The 22266-nt window shown below is 28.6% G+C and overlaps 1 protein-coding gene and 1 pseudogene across 1 annotated transcript; one reads left to right on the forward strand and one right to left on the reverse strand.

Moving 5' to 3' along the window:
- The window catches only part of LOC113388061, a 48000-nt pseudogene that overhangs the window by 13960 nt on the left and 11774 nt on the right, over positions 1–22266 (reverse strand).
- On the forward strand, positions 12698–20463 carry LOC113387867 (histamine H2 receptor-like). The gene is made up of 5 exons (XM_026625255.1): positions 12698–12748; positions 17141–17502; positions 19131–19279; positions 19348–19490; positions 19753–20463. Exons 1-5 carry the CDS (start codon positions 12698–12700, stop codon positions 20461–20463), a joined length of 1416 nt encoding a protein of 471 aa, XP_026481040.1.

Raw genomic sequence — 22266 nt, forward strand, 5'->3', positions numbered from 1 at the left:
TTTAATTGAGTAGAAACTATAATAACATATTTATTAAGGTAAAATGCAAACATTTACAACATTTACTGGTTACCTCTTATAATTGTCATTAATTGATTGGAAGTACTATGCATATTATCACAGAATGAATTTATATAAATAAAACAATATTCAGCAAATAAGTTAAGGCATTTTCATTAAGTATATAAAACTCGATATAATAAAATAAAACGCAACAAATGTGTTTTTTCACTAATATATGAATAATTGCTCAATTACAGGCAAACATGTAATATAAAAAATCATGCTGTTAAATTATTGTTTGTTTCTTTTTATCGCCATCAATATTTATCTGGAATGATTTATCAAAACGCTGCAGTTTCGAATCGAAATCATTGACGACATTATAAAATGCCATATTGCCTAAACTTCTGAAAAAAAATTCAACGCCCATTCATACAAAAAATACGCAAATCGTATCTGGACACTTGACGCGTTCATATATATGAATCAAAATACGTATGAATTGACATAATGTTTACTCCCTATGAACTGTACGCAGAATCCTTATCAAATCCCAACGCAAGCACATAATTACGAAAACATCAGCGTGACGAAACATTATCACAAGTAAAAATGCATTCATGGAATATGAATGGCCTATTTATTGTTTCCTAGCAATTACTGAAGAAGAGGTCAATATATTTATATTAACTTCCCGTAGGGTAAGTTATTGTAATCGTCCAAAAATCGAAATTGAAATAATTTACATTTCTTCACGTTTTGAAGGTTTCTGAACATTTTGGCATACCTCAGAAAAAATGGATGTGTGTGTGTATGTATGAATGGATACAATTTTTCATCCACGTTTTCGGGCGCACGGATCAACCGATTTTAATGGTTTAAAAAAAAATCGATTCCTATTGATAGGGAGATTAGTTGCTGATTAGTTTTTGGCAAAGGCAGGTCCAGCCGTTTCAGAGATACGGAGCAAAGAATGCAGAAAATAGAAATCGAGTTTTTGAGAGATCGGAGCATCGCATTGGAATGATCCAAAAAACATTCAATTCGTAATGACGGGGAGAAGTGGTGATTAGATTTTGGCAAAGGCAGGTCCACCGGTTTCGGAAATACAGAGCTAAATGTGCAAAAAATGGCAGTTTTTGAGCGTCCGATTTGAATGATTCAGAGAACTTTCTACTTGTTTCAACAAAATAATTGCTTTTGCAAAAAAAAATTATTTTTTTTTAAATATTTTTTTTTGTATATCGAAAATAATTCTGATTTTAATTGTAATTCTGACTTAAATTCTAATATACTTTAAACAAATATTTTCAAATTTGCAATTCAGTTTATATAATTCTTAGAATTCTTATTAGAGAATATTATAGTACTTATTTATAATAGAATATTTGAAAACATTTAATATTCCTCGAACATTTCGTTACGATACGGGCAGTACCAGCAATTTGCCATAAGGCACGATGCCATTCACACCACTTGTTTTAAATTTGCTTTCTAAAATATTTGCATTTTTGGTTTCAAAATGTATGTTTACAAAAGTTACACCTGAAATGTTTATTGTGAAGGGATGTATGATAGATAAGAGAAGGATAACCCTATAGTGCCACGATCCTCTCATTTGATCATGAAAATTTTGAAATTTGATTTTGAAAGTAGACCAATTTTTAACTTCTCATAGGGTAAGTTATAGTGACAGTTAAAAAAAATCTAAAAGGAAATTCAAATCGATTGTTGCTTACGCCCAAAATCGTCGAAGAAAAATTGTATCTACACATACACACACATATCCATTTTTTCGAAGGTATGCCAAAATGTTCAGAAACATCTAAAACGTAAAGATATGCAATAAATTTCAATTTCAATTCTTGGACGATTACAATAACCTACCCTAAGGGAAGTTAAAAAAGCAAATGGTTTTATGTCCATACTATTACCTTCTAATTTATTTAAATAAATTTAAAATATTCAATAATATAACTGTCAAGTTATAAATTTGTTAACTACTGAAATTGGCAGTGTAATTGATAAAAGTGCTAACAATTATAGCACTCTACTCAACAATTACCTACCAATTCAGAATTCGCTTACGGCTTCTGCCGATATCATTCATGTAAGCTAACCGAATAACATATCCTAATCAATTTGTTATCTGTTAATAACAGAAGTACTTGATGAAAAGCAGTGACTAAAAGCCATCAATAAAAAGAAATGTGTCACAATTTGATATTACGGACACCGTGTTATTTATTTAGAAACGTTTTATCTAATAAAAAGAATTTATGGCACCTAATACACCTAGTATTTGTATATGTGTAAATTTACACATCCTGATAAACTAATTCGAATTATTCAAGGAACTAAATTAATCAAAAGTAACTTTAATTAAATCACGTGGCTGTGATTTAATATATACACATTTAGAAAAAGAAAAGTATAGCGCAGGAAACCTACATTTAAAAAAAGATATATCCAATGATAATTTTCAATATATCATGTCTTGAGAGTGAATTATGAAAGACCTCATATCCCTACTACAACTATGAAAACCAAAATAATTAGTGAAAAAATTAGCATATTGTTGAGTGCACCATATTTAATTTTTACATACTAGATTTTTCTAAACAGAAGTGAATGCCCGAAGACTTATCACTTATATTTTTGATGTTAGAAAAACGCAAAATCTCTGAAATAATATGCGTAACATTTCAATTAAAATAACGCTACTGTAAAGCACATATTTTTATTTTATTATTCAGAAATAAAGAAAAATATGCATGGGAATATAGCCATCTGTCAGATTATTGATTGTTATGAGATGATATTAACATAATATCATGTGACAAAATAATACTTTGTGAATAGAGATAAAGTTCAGTTTGAATAATAAACGAATGAAATGAAAACAAGGTTGTTTCGTCATAATTATTTTTGCACACCTTGAGCGTATTTTTCCTTTGATGATAATTAAGGGCGGAAAAGATCAATAACAGAATGTATCGCACTATATAAATTAGTTCATCAAAAATAACAACCCAGCTTTGCCATGTTTTTCATGTAATTTTATAACAAATGATTTATTAGAAATATCAGAATATACGGCTGATAGCAGACTATAAATAGAATATTGAAAATTAATTATAAGAGTATTAAATCATACAGCAAAACACTCAATATCGACACAGGAATAAGTATTAAAATAAAATAACAGAAAAATACTTGGAAGTAATAAGTGGAGACAATAATGTACATAAAATTTAGATGAAAAAGTTGTAAATTGTACTTTAAATTTGAATGACCGTTCAAATATTAATAAATTGATTAAATATCCAGGCAATGCAAATTAGAGTCGTTTATCAAAAGGCAAATCTTTTTTATAGAATCTGTGCTTCAAAGAATATTAACAATATAAAAAAGTGGGATAACAATTAATTTGTATCTGCTAATTACTATCTGCTTGTAATTGTATGAAGTAAAATTGGCTTATTATTCTGGTAGAATATAATTGGTTGAATTAAATAATAATAATGAATAGGTTCTTAAGACAACAAGCCATAAACATAAACTAGGAAACAATATAAATTTTTAATAGTAAATTAAGTGTAATTAATTTTAGTAAAATATTTCCCTTCAATGTAGATGTGCAATTGAATTATCATGCTGATAATGTACAAAGCGTTTGAACCTAGACCTATTTAACACACTTAACTTGAGGCCAAGTCAGATTTTTAAGTAAAGATTTTCATTAATTGTTTATTGAATAATTCTACTTATATAAAAGATTTTGCGCATTATGCCTTAACGCAATAGGTAAAAGATTCCATATCTAAATAAATGTTGTATAAATTTTGATTAAAATTCTGAATCAAATTAAATAAAATGAACTTGAGATCATCATTCAAAATTCTGAACCGTTCGATAAAATATAAAATTGAACCATTTGAAATATACAGACAAACTACTAGTAAATTTTTGCAGCTATAAAGTATTTATCAAATATATAAACTTAAAAAGTCACAAATATTCTGTTTAACTAAAAATGATCAGACAATGATTGGTACTGGTAACTTCTTTAATAAAGTACCTAGTAGATACGTACCTCTCTAGAAGTATACTATGCTAAGCATATTAGAATATTAAAAAATTCCTTGCTCAGAAGGTACATTATTGATAATACCTATTAAGTAGTAGTACGTCATTATAATAACGAACTACTACATATAGTAGATACTATAACTATGTACTACTTAGTAGTAGTACGTTGTTATAATAACGTACTACTACTTAGTAGATACTATTAATGAAGTATCTACATAGTAATATTCTAATATCCTTAGCAAATGTAACTAATAAATGTTAATAATATAATTCATTACAAAACTACAAAATAAGGATAATATTCTAATATTAAAAATATAAGGATATAATTCTAATATCAAGAAATTCCTTTTTGTATTTTTATAAACAATTTTTTTATAACAATTACAACTAAAATAATCAAAAGGTCACAAGGTATCTATTAATACTTTACCTTTCTTTTAAATTTTGTTGTGTTTAAAAAAAATCAACCCTATATATTTTCTTTAACAAATTTTTTTTTTGATGAATTTTGATTTTTTTTAACTTGTTTTTTTTCGTATTTGAAATTGTTTTATGAAATATATTTTTCACTTCTTTCCCTGTATATATACACCAGCCATTCCAACTTCTTGATCACATCGTAATTACGAACTAAATGTTTTATTGAAATCGGTTGATCCTCGTTTTCGAAACGTTACATTCAAATATATATCAATTTTTTCTAATCGTGAGGAATGTCAAAATGATCAAAAAGCCTTGAAACTTGGGATATAAAAAACGGATTATCGATTTAATCCATATAACAATAAACAACTTTGATTGGATAATTATTTGCTCTAATGATTTCATGTATCACGAAAAGTACAAAAATCAGTTTAATAAAAACTATCATAAAATCTACTTTATGGTTAGTGCCATTAAATACTACACATTTAAAATATTAATTTCAAAAAATAAATTTTATATTATAATTAAGGAGTGTAATTAAAACTTTATATGAATACATTAATAATATGTGTAAATTTATTGCATTGCATTATTAGATTAAAATGCATTGTTTTAACTAGAATTAGATGATTATAAGATAACACTTGTTTATACAAAATTATTGAAGATAAAATTATTTGTAAAATATAATTAACATGAAAAGAAATTGCGTTACCTGATTAGTAATTTAGATCATTATCGCTCAAAGAGAACGCACGTTGTAGCATACAAATACGTGATGAAATAAAATAAATATCTATAGTTTTCAAAAGATTCGCAAAGAATAAATTTATTAAAAATAAATTAAATAAAATATCATTTATAATACGATAAAACTGCAAGTATTCAACAAAATGCAGAATCAATACTTTGGCAACACTAATTAAAATACCATTATGGAAAGACTTTAATTCACTTTAATATTTGATGTATATAATATTACGAGTCAACTCTAATATACCTAAGTTTACTTTTTAGTTTATTTTAAGCTTCAATTAATACTATAATATTTATTGTAATTTCTTTGATATCTTCTATTACTTCATTTTTATACTATTATAGTAATTACCAATATTTTATTTTTGTGTATGTGTCCAATTCATAAACCTATATGCTCATAAAGCTGTGTAATTTTTTCGAGAAAGTTTTGTTAAAAACCTACTCTAGAAATGAACATACAGAGAAAGAAATATAAATACTGTAACGTATAAATGAATACAATACATGTAAACGTAACAATTATTATAAAATTATTAAAGTATTAAAAAAATATTCTAAAAAACGCTGTTATATAATATTCTATTGTCTCCATTCGTATATGTGCTACATAATAATTCGATTGAGATACAAATTATAAAAGAACGAAGTTGTCAGGTTTTCATACAAATGTTTATAAAAAACAAAGACATAATGTGGTCGAGAATTCATAATACAACACTGATCATTGTGAGATATGTAATTTAAAAACTCTTGAGAAGTGCAAACTTAATCCTCCGCAAAAATATAAACCGCGTGTTTCCCATTCAATTTATTAATTTGTTTTGATAGCTCATCGGATGATTGTTTTTGTTAGTAAATCAATACTTGGATATTCACTTAGAGGACAATGTAATCCATACTTACATTGCAAAACAACAAAAAATCGAAAATGCTAATATATTGATTATGGGTAAATTGACGAATTAGATTTTGCTCAAAGTTCGTGTTTGCTAAGGTACTGGATCCATTAGCTAACTTCACATCCTTACTGATAAATATGAGAAAACTCACCATCAAGGTAAAAAACTATTTGAAAGTGGCATTTTGCCTTAAGGCAAGTTGCATGAATTTCCCGAAACGAATACATAATCAACAACAAAATTTTCAACTGTTTATTTCGAAAATAACATTTCACTTAAAAATATTTAATACGATTTTCAATGAATGTCTTTCACACATACTTATAATATCTGTAATTGTACACATTAAACTAATTTGTTTAATACATTTCGTTTCATCCGTTAGGGATTCTAAAAATGTATTTTATTTAAGTGTGGACGTCAACTGTAATCAATAGCCTATCTACAAAACACCGAATGTTCATAGTTACGGCACAGATTCTGATTCGAATCGCTCAAGCGCACGGTAAAATTATAAACTGTGATGCATTTTTATAATTCAACCGCTTACTGTAGGCCTATAATATTTTAGTATATTATTTCGGACTACAAAATTTCTTGATCAAGAACTAATAAACGCCGATCATGATCAAGAACTAATAAACGCGATTGCGAACCAATATCTTTCGAACAGTTTTTGATTTTTTAAAATCGATTCAGAATTGTCGACTAAATGTGAACGAAAAATTTTACACCTGTACTTAAATAAAAAAACGTCTTGGCCGATCGTCGTGCAAAACTGACAAAAGCTAGTCCATATCGATTTAAATCAAATGGTTTTAAATTTTTGAAATTTGAACATTGCTTTTCAGAAAACATCGACAAAAGGCCAATAATCTGCTTACATACATACATACACGCAAACTTTCTTTTGCCAAATGTGGCCTTATAAATGAGCTCACAATGCAATCAAAATTATTTTTGCGTAGTAATTTAGCATAAATAAAGTATATGAGATAAAACTGTATCAAACAATAAAGAAAAAAGTGCTTTCAGAACAATGTCACTGAAGGAAAGTAAAATAAAAATATCAAAAGAATGCAGAACTAGGGTAAAGCAGATCCGATCTGAATGATCTAAGAAACATTCAGTTCGTAATGATGGGGAAAAGTGATTATTAGTTTTTGGCAAAGGCAGGTCCAGCCGTTATGGAGATACCGAGCTAATTGTGCAAAAAATTGCAGTTTTTGTAAGAACTAAGCATCTGATTTGAATGATTCAAAAAACTTTCTGCTTGTTTTGAGAAAATAGTTGCTTTTGGAAAAAAAATATTTCTTTTTTTTTAAAAAAAACATTTTTTTGTGTTTCGAAAATAATTCAGATTTTAATTTTGATTCTGGCTAAAGTTCTAGCGCTCACTTAAATACTTTAAATAAATAATTTTAACTTCGCAGTTCAGTTTATATAATTCTTATAAATAAATATTAGACAATGTTACAGTATTCCTCGAACATTTTGTTACGGTACGGAAAGTTCCAGCAATTTGCCTTAAGACATCATGCCATGCACCACTAGTTTTTTTTTTAGTTCGTACAAATTAAAAAAGTGTTGTTATGCAAAAATAACTTAGTAACGTGCAAATACTTTGGCTAGCCTCCAGATAGATTGCAGTTTCCAATTGCACATCCATGCAACAACCAATGATGCTATAAACCAATATATTCATCAATGTATAATTTTAATACAGAGCACGTGTACTACATTTTAATATATCTAATAATAGGCAATAACAATATTCACTATAATATTCAATACTAAAATCGATATATTTTTCTTCAACGGAATATGAACAACTGTGACAAAAACTTAATTAAGACTTCGAATAGAGCACCTTCCAATAAAAAATATTTCGAAATGACATTTTACTTGATTTCCATTACAGAATTCTGTGAATTTCCAAGAAATTTTATGGAACAATGATACAATGATATTACATCATTCGGTATACGACAATGATTTTCATTTACGATTTCTACTCAAATTTGACCTATTCAGTTTTCTACGCACTATTCAATATTTTGAGTTAACAATGAGTTCGTAAAATAATAATATTATTGAAATGATCTACGAAAGATAGATCAATAAGCTAAAATTCTAGCAGCAACTTTTTAACATGTTGTCATCATCATATCACGGAATAATTTTGAATTAAATCGTATTGACAGCCGGTTGGTTTTATGTTGGATTGTATATGAGTACGCCTTTCATCATCTACTGACGAGTAAGAAATCTTTTCTTTGTGAAGTATTTGGTTTTGTACATTATTCCATCATATCACATCAAAATTCCCACATGAATTTTGCGGGTTGTCCATTCCAAGTGTTATTTTGTTTCACACTTTCATATGATACTACACATGAACTAAAATAACACCGTATTAAATATTCTCATAAAATATAGAGATTGAGCGGATAGTAAATTCAGGCATAAATCATAGCATTTCAGATTAAGCTTGGATTTTCCGCAAGGTCACAATGATAGTGAAAACACATATGTAAGATCAAAATACACATTCTATTAAGCGCGTTATAGCTGGTAGTGCAGCTTAAATATTAAGGGTGAGAAAATATCAGATAAATATAATATTTTATTTGGGTCACATTTTATATAAAAACTCACATACTTATTGCTATATGTTAAAGCGATATGCAAATGACAGCCAGAAAGTAGTAGAAAAATTCTACCTATTTATAAAACAATCTTTTACCCTAATTGGCATTTAGAGATCTATTTGACACTATTACAAATATATTTTCAAGTACAAAAATAAAGTTGCTTAATCTCTTCATTAACCAGTTAACTATGTCGCGCTCATTGAACAATGCACAGTTTTGTGTCGTTCGAATCGAACCATGACGAGTATATTCGTCAATGACTAGGTAAGTGCGCTCGTAAGACGTCGGATCAAAAATATATTTTGCAAAATTAAAACTTTTACTTATCTGGTTAACATAAGCATATATTATATACTTATTAACCTAATAAAACGTATTAAATTCAATAAAATATTGCAAGTAAGAATAGTTTCTGATAAAAAGCAACAACTATTTTTGAAATAAACAGGAGACTAGTAGTGCTCATGGCATCGTGCCTTAAGGCAAATTGCTGGAACTTCTCGTACCAAACATTATTATTTTTTTTAAAAACGATTAACATTTTTGAAAAAAAATTACTTCGAAGAAATTAGATTTTTGAGAAACTATAAATTTGACAAAAAATTACTTTTTTTTGAAAATTTCTTTATTTTGGAATTCTGAAATATTTTGGAAATTCTGAACTTTTTTTCAAAGCAATCGTACTGCTTCAACTGCATAGAGACGATATGTAAAAGCGCGTAAGCGCCGCGTCGGCGGCTAACGGATAAACATTGGTACGGAACCCATAGAAATGCAAACAATTTATACTTATTGTTAAAATCTCTATAAAATATCTGATAATTTGATGTGCATATGCTTAATGATCATGTTTAAACGCCAAATGATTTTTTTTTACTTTTTCCTTTAGATCTCCGAAACCGCTAGACCTGCCTTAATGAAAATTTGATCTGAATTCTTCATCTTGTCAATACAAGTAAAATGTTTTTTGAATTATTAAAATCGGACGCTCCGTTCCCTTAAACCTGAGTTACCATCTTTGGCACTTTTTGCCCCGTATCTTCGGAACGGCTAGACCTGCCTCCGTCAAAAACTAATCAGCACGTCTCCTTATCAATACGAATCGAATGTTTTTTGAATTATTCAAATTGCTTCATTCGTGTTCCCGAAATCGTCGACGAAAATTTGTATCCGCACACACATATATACACATACACACACACACATCAATTTTTTTTAAGGTATGCCGAAATGTTCAGAATGTTTTGAAACGTAAAGATATATAAAAAATTTCATTTTCGATTTTTTTGCGATTACTATAACTTGCCCTACGGGAAGTTAAAAATGTTAACAAAATAGCTAAATCTGAATTCTTATTGATTAAGTCGATTATTTACACATATCTTTAAGTTCCTACAACTTGCCTTGAGATAAATTGCTACTTTCAAATACTTATTTTAAATAGGTATAGCCTCAAAATATTCTTAAAATCTTGAGATTTGAGAATAAATGTCGTCTAAAAAATTGTAATTGATTTATTCGTAGTTGTTCACCAGTATATTCTTTAATATTATAAAATTCTACCACGATTGCATTACTAAAGCAGTGCACAATTATAATTTACAAATAAACATTATTAACTTCCCGTATTTGCATATCATAACGTTTCAAAGCCTTCTGTGGGTCATTTTGGCATACCATAGAAAAAATGGATATACATATGTATGTATGTATGTATGCTCGGATACAGTTTTTGGTCCACGACTTGGAAAATTTCGAATCAACTGATTTGAATGATTCAAAACACATTCGATTCGTATTGACGGGAAAATGCGCTGATTTGTTTTTGGTAAAGGCCGCTCATCCTAAATCCTGCGTTTCGGAGATACAGAGCAAAAAGTGCAGAAAATAACAGTTTTCGGGTGAACGGAGCGTACTATTTGAATTGCTCTTGGGAAGGTGGGTCCTGCGGTTTCGGAGTTTTTAAAAAAGTTTAAAAAACTGCGTTCAAAAATGATCATTAGTCATATGCATATCAAATTATCAAATATTTTACAGAGATTTTAACAAGAAGTTCAAACTTGTTTTCATTTATTTGGACTCCGTTGTTGCAAAGATTTTTCAAAATTTTCAAATTTCTCAAAAAAAAAAATTTAAATCACGATGATACAGGAAGTTCCAGCAATTTGCCTCAAGTCACTATACCATGCAACACTAGTTAAGTTATCAATTAAATTTCTGGAATCGATAGACTATTCTCGTATCAATAAGAGGGAAAGTTTTTCAAGTACCCACTGCCTTGTGCGCCTTTATGGCGATGGAGTACAATATATTAGAAACGCCCCATCGCCGAGCAAACATGAGGGTTCCTTTGCTTTCATAATATGTATATACAATGTACATTTGACCGGTAATACACAGTGAAGAAGCTAACAAAAATATGTATAACTCATATACACCATGGCAATATCTAATAGAAGCGTCGTTGTTCATGGTGCGCGCGCTATGAGTCTGGCCATAATCAAATCGGCAGTAGTTTGATAGAAGCGTTCGAAGCATGTCGTACTGTTTATATTCGCGTATTAAATTAATACAAACAATTCTAAAATACGAGAAGAAAGCAGACATAACGGAGAATTCATCGACGTCTGGATTTTTAAGAATTTTTATGATCTTTTAATAGGTTAAAAAATTCAGCCATCAAGAAACACAAATATTACCAGAGCTCGTAAAAGGATCTACTACCAGTTAGTTGAATTTTTTGTTGATGCCCGTTTTGTGCAAAATAATTTGAATAGACAATTTAGAGTCCTTAATACATTGTGCAAAAAAATTAAATGAACATTTAAATTTTCATCACTACTTTTGGTGATCATTGCTAAGAAACGACCAATTATAATTTTGAGTATATTATTACATTAATAAAGTGGTTAAAGTACTGAATGTTTTCGTTAGTTCATTTGTTTTGAATATATAGAATAATCATTCTAAAAGTGTAGATTATAAAAAGTAAACGTACACACTGAAAAGAAAAATATGAAAATTGAAATGATACAGAGAAAATTATGACACTAATTCGTCAAATAATCAAATTTCAGTTTTTAATAAATAACTCATAGCATTACAGTTTAAAATATAAATGAATATAAAAACATTAAAAAAAATGTTAAAAATACTACCGACCTAAAAAATAACTGTATCCAAACTAAGATCGACACTTAATTTGTACGTTTCCAGTCTTATAATGCGATTTTAACGGATACTATCACTTCTCGGCAGTGGTTTATTTAGATATTAAACACGAACGAGTATTTGTTATTAACAATAACTTCCTGAGTTAAATTTATAATACGTGAGTATTTCTCGCACGATTTGCCAATATATCAATCTGCGAAGCTGATGTATGCGTGATCGCGGTCGAATACAATAAAAAAATACAATGGATGAGTTGAATTATAATCGCTGTTTCGGACCACGCGTGCCATTAGATTTGAATAATATTTAATCAAGCATAACTTGATTAGAATGTTAGTGTATTTAAATAAATGTAAAAATCAAGTATTATATATAATTAGCATTTAAGAGTGCCATAATTACAAAACTGCTTAATAACTGATAAAACATGAACAAGACAATGAAGTGTAGTGTTGAAACATATAAATATATTCAGAAAATTTTAATTTACAATGTGAACAGCAAACAAATCCAACAACATTGCAAATAGATAAACGCTTGTGAAATTACCTAAGTATTTAGAATAATTAACATGAAGACAATATAGTGTCAACTTTCCGCATCAGTGCAAATTGTGTAAATAATTCTGGCTTCATCATGGATGTGACAAACTTAGTATTTACGAAAAAAATATATTAGATAATCATGGAACAAGACGGAATACATAACAGTACTTTGATCGCGTATGAGCCACAGGTGGGTTAAAACAAATGATTGGAATAATCCTAACTATCTTATCCCATGATAATTACCGCTAGTAAATAATTTATGCAAAAAATAATTACCTAAGTCGCAATAAAAAACGTTCAATATATAATAAGTGTGTTATTAAGCACTTACACTACTCTAGACGAAAGATTAAATAAAATATTTATAAATTATTTTAAACTTGAAACCTAACGCAAAATTGACTCTAAATAAGCCATTTGTACTATCACACATAAACTGTTTGGCTACTAAGAATCTCAATTTATCACAATTCAGTGTACCCTTCCATCATTTTAAAATGAAACTAGTGGTGTATGGCATCATGCCTTAAGGCAAATTGCTGGAACTTCCCGTATCGTAATGAAAAATTCGAAGAATATTAAGTAATTTCAAATAGATTATTATAGCCACTGTAACTCAAATAAGTTTACAGAAAAATAAATAAACATAACTTTCAATCGAATTTAAAATGAAGGACATTGTATAATATTTATAAAAATTATATAAACTGAAATGCTAAGTTAAAATTATTTATTTGAAGTATATAATTAAGCTTTACAACTTTAGATAGAAAAAAAATTAAAATTCTTATTATTTTCGTTATTCAATAATTTTTTTTTTGGAAATAAAGAAAAAGTTTTTCTCAAAATCAATCATTTCGTCAACACAAGCAGAAAGTTTTTTGAATCATTCAAATCTGATGCTCCGTTCTCTCAAAAACGATTTCTATTTTCTGCACTCTTTGCTCTGTATCTCCGAAACCACTGGACCTGCCTTTGCCAAAAACTAATCAGCACATCTCCCTATCAATAGAAATTGAATGTTTTTTTAACCATTCAAATCGGTAGATCTGTGCTCCCGAAAACGCGGACGAAAAACTGTATGCATACAGTTTTTCGTCCATATACATAAACACTCACACACACACATATCCATTTGTTTTTTTTAGGTATGCCAAAATGTTCAGAAACTTTCAAAACGTGAATAAATGTAAAAATTTTTGATTTCAATTTTTGGACGATTACAATAACTTACCCTACGGGAAGTTAAAAATACAAAACATAAATAATTTAAATCAGAATTTCTTAATAAATTAAAAAAAAAAAACAATTAAATTTCAAATAGGCGTTGGTGGCATTATGCCTTAAGCAAGTTGCATTTACTTTATGTGTAAATTGTCATATTTCATTCATACATAATCTATAAGAAACCAATATATTAATCTGTAGAGATCATGATCTGTAGAGTTTAGATTAGGAACAATATAGAAAAATATTCTACAATTTTTTGTGCAAAGCCAAACATACAAAATGTATGAATACGCGCTTATTGTAGTGACCGAAAAGCGGGACGTTATTCCAAAATCTAAGGAATTTTTGTTTTTGTCTTAATTTAACTTGTTTTAACAAAATTTTGAAATTTTGACGCGGCTAATTATTCCAAATCTTAATGAATACTCTAGAATATTAGTTAATACCATGAACTTTAGTGCTATGCAAAGTTTCATTAACATCGTCATAAAAAATTAACAATTAAAAAGCCAGGCCAGGCCGATCTTTACTTATTAACCCTTATCGTTTCAAAAGTTTTTGAAATTCCAAAGTCAGTTAAGATTTTTTTTACCAAGAACTAATTATCCTTTAACTTTTGAAAATTTTTTAAATTTTCGAAAACGTTGACAAAAAGTATTGTACTGACATGCTAATCATGAAGAAACGGATCAGATGATCGTCGCGCAATGCTTAACGAAATTTAACAAATAGTTTTTATTCCCACAGTGATAAAAAATACAAATACGATTTTATAAACAATTGAGCTTTTGGAATATTTCGAGCACTAATTGTAATTAAAGTTTTGTTTATAAAAACGAACAGAGCATTTTCAAGACCTCCTGACATCCTCTAACGTCCATCCCATGTAGTGAATTATTATAAACAATTGCACACACGTAGTACTTCATTACAAATTTTAATAACACCATTCGCCAATTTCAATAATCAACCATTTTCAATGATAAAAAATATGTGCGGGACAGAGTTTCTATAATCAGTTATTATAAAAACTCAAATTATCAATTACTGATTTACAATAATAAAATTTCAATAACACCGTTCGTCCTTTTAGTCATCATTTTCAACGATAAAAATATTTTTGAGCCATAGAGTTTCTATAATATTGATTCATAATAATAAAATATTAATAACACTATTTATCCATTTTAATAATATTCATTAATCAATCATTTTCAACGATAAAAATATTTGTGAGATATACAGTGAAATAGTACATGATTTCTAAAAACATTCAAATGTTAACCTTTTGCTATTATGTTTAAAACTTTGAATGAAAATTACGAGTTAAGAGTTTTTGTCAATTAATCACTTGTTTTTATAATATTTATTTTTAAATGAATAAAAAATCTTGAAATTTTCTAAGGCATTATGCCGTATGCGACTAGTTTTAAAATATGGTGTTCCCTCCTATCATAATTCAAGATAATTCCTCGCAAGAAAAATAGCAAAAACATTATTAAAACGCCAGTCGTTAATTATCGACAAAGTACAATAAGATTTATAAATAGACTTGTTACCTTATTTTCTAAAATAAATCACGTAAGCGACTTAATCAAATCCATTCATCGAAGGTTCTTATCTTCTTATCTTATTTTTAGGGTAAGTGAAAGCTAATATACAAGAGTGAGCTTATCCGTGAATTTCAATCCCTTTTCTAATAATTTTCCAACATCGATATATCCACCGATGAATAAGTGGATTATGCGATTATTACGTCTGTTGCGCGATTCTTAATATAGATATTTATCGATGTATAATCTGGGGATAGTATTATTATTACTAATCGTCTGCTAAATCATTTTTTGATAAAGTTTTGCGAGCGTTTGGCAACTTGTTGATAGTACACGTACGTCGTAATATACATGTGATGTTACCAGCTTATAAGTAATTCATTCGCAAATTTCAGATTAAGTTTTTAAATTGAAACTTGTATTGGATCTTCAACTATAATTAAACTAAATTGAATTATAACTTCAATTTATTGATTGCACTTAATTCCAGTATTACAGCTTATTTTTTCACAAGTTTTGCCTTTATATTATTGTGCATAAGAATAAAAAAAACAACTAAGAGACCAAAACTAATTTATTAACATAAAATTAAAAATAAAAGCTTTGCAGTAAATACAGCTCTAGACTAAAAATAAGCCGTGTTAATGTATTGCAATTGTATTCAAAAAATTGCAAAGTATAACAAATAGCAATTAACATTTCTCATTTGCATATTGTTAAAATTTATATAAAAAGCATTAAATTTTATATATGGGCATTTTTTATTTTTTTACGAAGGAGAAGTTTATGTTTTCATAAAAAATCCGATCGCTAATTTTAAGTTTTCTAAACGTTTCTTTTCTTGTAATGAAGTGTTAAAACATTTTTTTTCGACAATTTTCATGAGTTTTTTTTTTGACGGTAGATACTAAAGCCTTATGGATCATACTAAAATATTACGGCCCTACCACATGTCGACTAAATTTAAAAATTCGTCAATGTTTGCAAAAATTGGAATCGTTAATTTGGCGTTTATCAAAATTAGAACTTTCTTCGACGTTTGCTTAAAAACGATTTCTAAAATTTAAAAGCCAATAGATGTATTTCGATGTAGATTATCTTTTCTCAGTTTTGTGCGACGATCGGCTGAGCCGTTTCTTTCTAAATAGCAGAAAAGTGAAATTTATTTTGTCCACGTTTTAGCTTTCAATTCTGAATCGATTTTAAAAAATCAAAAACTTTTCAAAAGATTGATTGGGAATGATATTGATTAGTTTTGGGTAAAAATCTACCGAGCCGTTTTCTTGAAATTAACTGTTGAAAATTTTTTTTGCCAATTTTTATGAACCTTTTTTGGCAATAGATATCAAAACGTACTAAAATGTTACGACGATTTGTTTAATGTTAAAAATTCATCAAAATAAGCTACAATAATTAAATGTGTTTGAGAAAATTCTATTCGAAATCGCAATGCTTAGATTTAATTATAAGTGATAACTTTATTTTTGAAATAAACAGTTGAGAATTTAATCTAAACACTAAATTATAAATTCGATTAATTAAGTCAATTCTTACACATTTCGGAAAGTTCATGAAACTTGCCTTAAGGCTAAATGCCACTTTTTTTGTTAAGTTTCCACGTCAAATTATGTGTCAATACACCTTCGATACATACCACTTTCCAAATGCTAAGCATGTTACAATATCAACTTCGGCACGAAACAACCCTTTAAAAAGAATATTTCCCACTTCACCCTTTCATTCGATTTCATGTGTTAAATATAGAGATCACACTTAAAATATGCTATTTTTTTCAGATTCTTCATCCATTTACCGTGCAATCCAATTATATATTCTGGTCGATGACAGATGGTTTTCTGATGCTAACAATTCTATCTGGCAATACCCTGACAATATTAGCACTACGTCTAAGTCGGCGACTACGAAGTGCAATATCAAACCAGTTCGTACTGAGTTTGGCGGTTTCCGACCTGATTGTAGGTATGACTTTACCTTACCACTTAGCCTTCTATGTCGGAAGCGATCTGGGTAAAGATAAGGCGTGGTGTCTACTCAGATTCGTACTTATCACATTGGGATGTTGCCTATCCATTTGGAATTTGATTGCTATTGCAGTGGACAGATATATCGCTATTGTACATCCGTTACATTATGGAAGGTCAGTTTAGAATGAATTGAATTTAGTAATTAACACTTTCCACTCGCAAATTCCGAAATTTATATGAATTTTGCCGCCGGAGCGGCGACATACGAGTGAAAAGGGTTAAATTTTAATTAGTATATTATCACAGAAAATAAGAAATTGAATAAGTTTTAGGATGATGACTAATGAATGAATAAACTGTATAAATAACAGTCTATTAGGCGCTTGTTTGCCATAAAACGAATTCAAAAATGTTTTGATGAATATAGATGTTTTGATTAATACTATTCGTTTTAAAACAGATTTATAAAACACATCCAGTATTTAGAATATAAATTATAAACCGATGCTACTACTTATAATTGATTACGAATAAATACTATGGATTTATACTTGTAACCCCGATAGAGAAGTACGAATAAAAATTTCACCCAAAAAAAGTTATTTCAGATATGCAATGTTATTTCCAGTGCATTAAATTTAAAAACATAAGCAAAATCTATCATAAGTAAAAAGATTTATTAAATTATATTGAAAAAAAGTATTTTATGTGTAAAACTCAGTCTAATTTTTGCATAAATCTGAAGAAACTAATGGCGATGTATACAGGCTTTTTAAGTGCTTTTTTCTTGATTATTAACAAACGTGCCGAGGTACAAATAGTTTACAAAACAATTTTACAATTTTGAAAATATTCTAATAATAAGCACATATATAATTGCCGCAAACACTAATATTTTCTGATAATATCTTCGAATAAGATCAGCTTGAATTAAGAATTATTTTTAGAATTTTGCAATAAAATAATTCTAGAATTTTGTACTAAATTCCTTAAATAATCATAACATATTCAGAAAGTAAATATTTTCATTAACGCAATGTACTGAACTGTAGAATTAGTCATGTGAAAGAAGTCTCAAAATGATTTGATTATGAATACCGAAATGTTCTCTAAACAAGGGAGATGGATCGATGCGACATAAATTGCATAAATATTGCTGGATGCGACATTCTTTCATTATGTTGATATATACGTCATGTGCATGAATAAGTCAATGACTAACTCATTTGATAAAATCATTAGTTGAAATAATATTCGATTATTTTATTTATAATGACGGGGCGTAAAAATTCATTCATGACATGCCTTGTATTAAATAATGAGACAAATAAATATAAAATAAATAACATTCTTAAGTTCCGCGTTGAAAATTCTTGGAAAATAAAACAAATATTAGAAGATTACAAATTTGTACTTTTCGACACTAAATGCAAATAACATACTAAATGTATATTATATTGTTATCATACAACAACTCTAAAATAATTACAATTCGTAACAAAGAGTATAGAAAAATAATTATTAATGTTAAAACAATATATTTCAAATCAGGAAAAAATATACAAGATAAAAACATTTGTTTATTAGTGACCACAAATCACAACAAATAAAAGTTGGAAATTAGAGGAATATTCAATTATTTTAGCAAACCAGAATTCGTAATTAGACACAACAACTTTCGATATAAAATGAATGCATGCGAAGAATTTTGTTATATTTATGTAGTGTGGGATGAAGGGCCATATTTCGTATAGAAGTTACTTTGTTTTTAATAATTTCGACTATATGTATTCATTTACAGATACATGACAAAAACCGTGGCCCGATCAATATTGGGCTTGGGATGGCTGATGGGTCTCATAATATGCTCCATGCCTCTTTATTGGAATAATTGGGCGTCAGCAAGAGCATGTGAACTCGCAGAAGTATTGCCCACTTATTTCATTGCAGGTATATAGAATTCATTACTAATTGTAAGTATAAGGTAATATATAATATAATCAAATGACTTTCTGTAGGAGTCATAACACCATCGTTTTCGTTAATATGGATGGTGATGTTAGTAGTATATTGGAGAATTTGGAGAGAAGCTGCAGGGCATGCTAGAAGATTAAGAGCAACTGCCCATAATGGTACACCATCAGATTGGAAATCAGTTCAGGTGAAATTGTCTATAATTATTTATATTAAACAAAGGAAATTAATTTCCTGAAGGTATTAATATTTATTCAATTTACGATTTGTATTACATTACTAGGTAATTTTAAAAATCAGTAACTACGTAACTTTAAATTTTTAGGTTTATAAAGATAAATAAATTTGTTATTTTAATAATATCTAAAAATAATTAAATTCGAACTTTTGTATTTTTAAATTTAAGTAAATCACTCTTAATTTCTATTTAATAGGGAAATTTTTCGCAGGTGGTACTATTAATCCTAGGTTCTTTTTCCGTATGCTGGTTACCATTTTTCGTGGTTGCGTGTGCCCAAGCGTTCACATGCCACAACGAGTCATCACCTACAGTTTACAAGGCAGCTTTCAGTTTGGCGATATCAAACTCAGGTCTAAATCCTTTAATATATGCTTGGAAGAATTCAAACTTCCGAAGAGCGTTTGCTCAACTCATACGCTGTCGAAATCCAGACTTAGTTGAACAACAAAGACAGCAGCAGAATCAACAGAATATAATTCAAGAACGCAGAATGACGAACGAATCAAGATTACATTCTCTTCAAGACAACGTGTTAGGAAATTGTAAGCAAAATGAGGTTCACAATTCAAGACAAGGTGATGCAACTAGGCAGAACGGATTTCTGCAATCCAGGCAAAATAGTACCACGGATATAGATATAAACGGACAAAGGGAAAAATGCAATGATGCTGAAAGAGACAGTGCTTATGAATCCGTAACTGATAGTTTGAATAACAGAAGTTCAGCCCATAGAGCTCTGGGCGAGCGAGTTCGTTTGCAAATAATGGTGCAAAATAATGCAGGCTTAGATACTGACTTAGAAACTAATTTGACGCAAAGCAGCGGAGATTGCGTGGTTCTAGAAATATGTTCAGTTAATACAGCCTATGAGAATGATAATTCGAATAGTGCAGAAAATGTAACAAATGAAATTGTTTAATATTCGATTAAACAGTTACACAATTAAGGAAATATAAAATCAATTAATAATTGTGATTATGATGTGGATGTTGTTTTATTTGTTGAAATTATTAAATTTTTATGGTATTTTGTATGGTTTCCCGAGGTAAACTACTGGAATTTAGCATATAAATAAATTAATAAATAGAACTAAAGTGAACGACTTAAAATTTGCCATCTGATATTTGCTATCCAACAAAATTCCAAAACAATAATAATGATAGCACTAAAAAGATGGTGAGAGAAGATAGTTTATGATGCATGTACTTTCAAGATGAATCTAATAATTATTATGAATTAATTGAATAAGTATGAAGTGCATATATATTGTGATATTTTAAATTTGTCATGTGATTTCTTTGTAAAAATAGGTGAACTTTAGTATTGCAATAATCTAATGCTAATTGCGAGAAATAATGTCAGATTTTGAATATATTTTAGGAATATTATGTTGTAAAAATATAGAAAGTATTAAGCTGCAGTATTATTCTTGTAAATAAAAGAATGAAGAAACCAACATTGATTCTAATTACTATAGCCCAAATACTAAAATATACTATGACCCTGAGATACATTATAGCTCTCTGTTGTTGCTATTGTTGTTGCATCATAGTTTCAGTGTTATTTTTCATACTTCTCAGATCGTACAACAATTTAAAAATTACAAAAATAATTCTAAAAAGATTCTTTTCATATAATTTCTAATTTAATCCATACACATAAATATATCACTAAGACTGATATGTAAGTTAGTTATAGTTATTTTACTAGAAAATGCCAGTGAAATAATTTTCACTAAGTTTCAGCTAAACTAACCAAATCCATAATTAAAAATTAAATAATCACTTACCTCAATTCCTGTAACCCCAAGTGCTTTTTTCAAGTTTGGTGTCATCCTGAATGGTACTTTTTCAGGAACTCTGAGTGTACGTCCCTTTTCAAAGCAAACATTATAATCAATATGTACTACTTCACCAGTTCCTAATTCTACTAAAATATTATCCAAATGTCTATCACCAAGGCCTATGATATACCTGCAATAAATATATATTCAATCAGACCAAATCAAGAAAAATATAACAAATAAGTACACTTAATAAAATATAATTCCACGCATCCGTATTTTTCAGAATTGAATCAAAATAAAAAACATTTTATTTGTAAAAAATGTAACCAATATATAATTGAATTATATCAATCGTTGATTATACAAATGTAAAAATAAAAAATATGTAGTTATATTAATATCTCATCAAAACTTACCCAATAACACTCATAACAGCTACACTTCTGGCATAACTCAACTGAGCCTGTCTCCATTGCGCAGCACTTTGACTGCAGCACCAAATTTCCTTGCTCAGTAGATCATCAGGTGTGTCTGCACTCAACTCTTTCAAGACTTGCTTCAAAACATCCAATGGCCATTCTTTCCGATTTGCTGTGCTCTTTATACCCTTTTCCCTCAGCAAGGGGTTTAATTTATTGTAGAATAATTCTGTTGGTCTTAGAACTGCAGAAGTTTTATTTTCATTGTTGCCAGTGTTATTTTTTGTTAAATTCAATAATTCGCGTTGCTGCCATCGTTTGTATAAACCAAAAATAGGAGTTACTTCATCCACCCAACTGATTAGACCAGATCTTGTTCCTAAAGGAATTACAGAGTAGTGCCTGGAAAAGAACAATGCATATGTATTACAAATCAAAAATTAAATATAAACTGCACAATTTATTTTGGTGACACACATTATATATATATATATATATATATATATATATATATAAT

This window comes from Ctenocephalides felis, unplaced genomic scaffold (genome assembly GCF_003426905.1).
Source record: "Ctenocephalides felis isolate EL2017-DRISC unplaced genomic scaffold, ASM342690v1 CF-g0.4_SCAFFOLD_03572, whole genome shotgun sequence".
Lineage (NCBI taxonomy): Eukaryota > Metazoa > Arthropoda > Insecta > Siphonaptera > Pulicidae > Ctenocephalides > Ctenocephalides felis.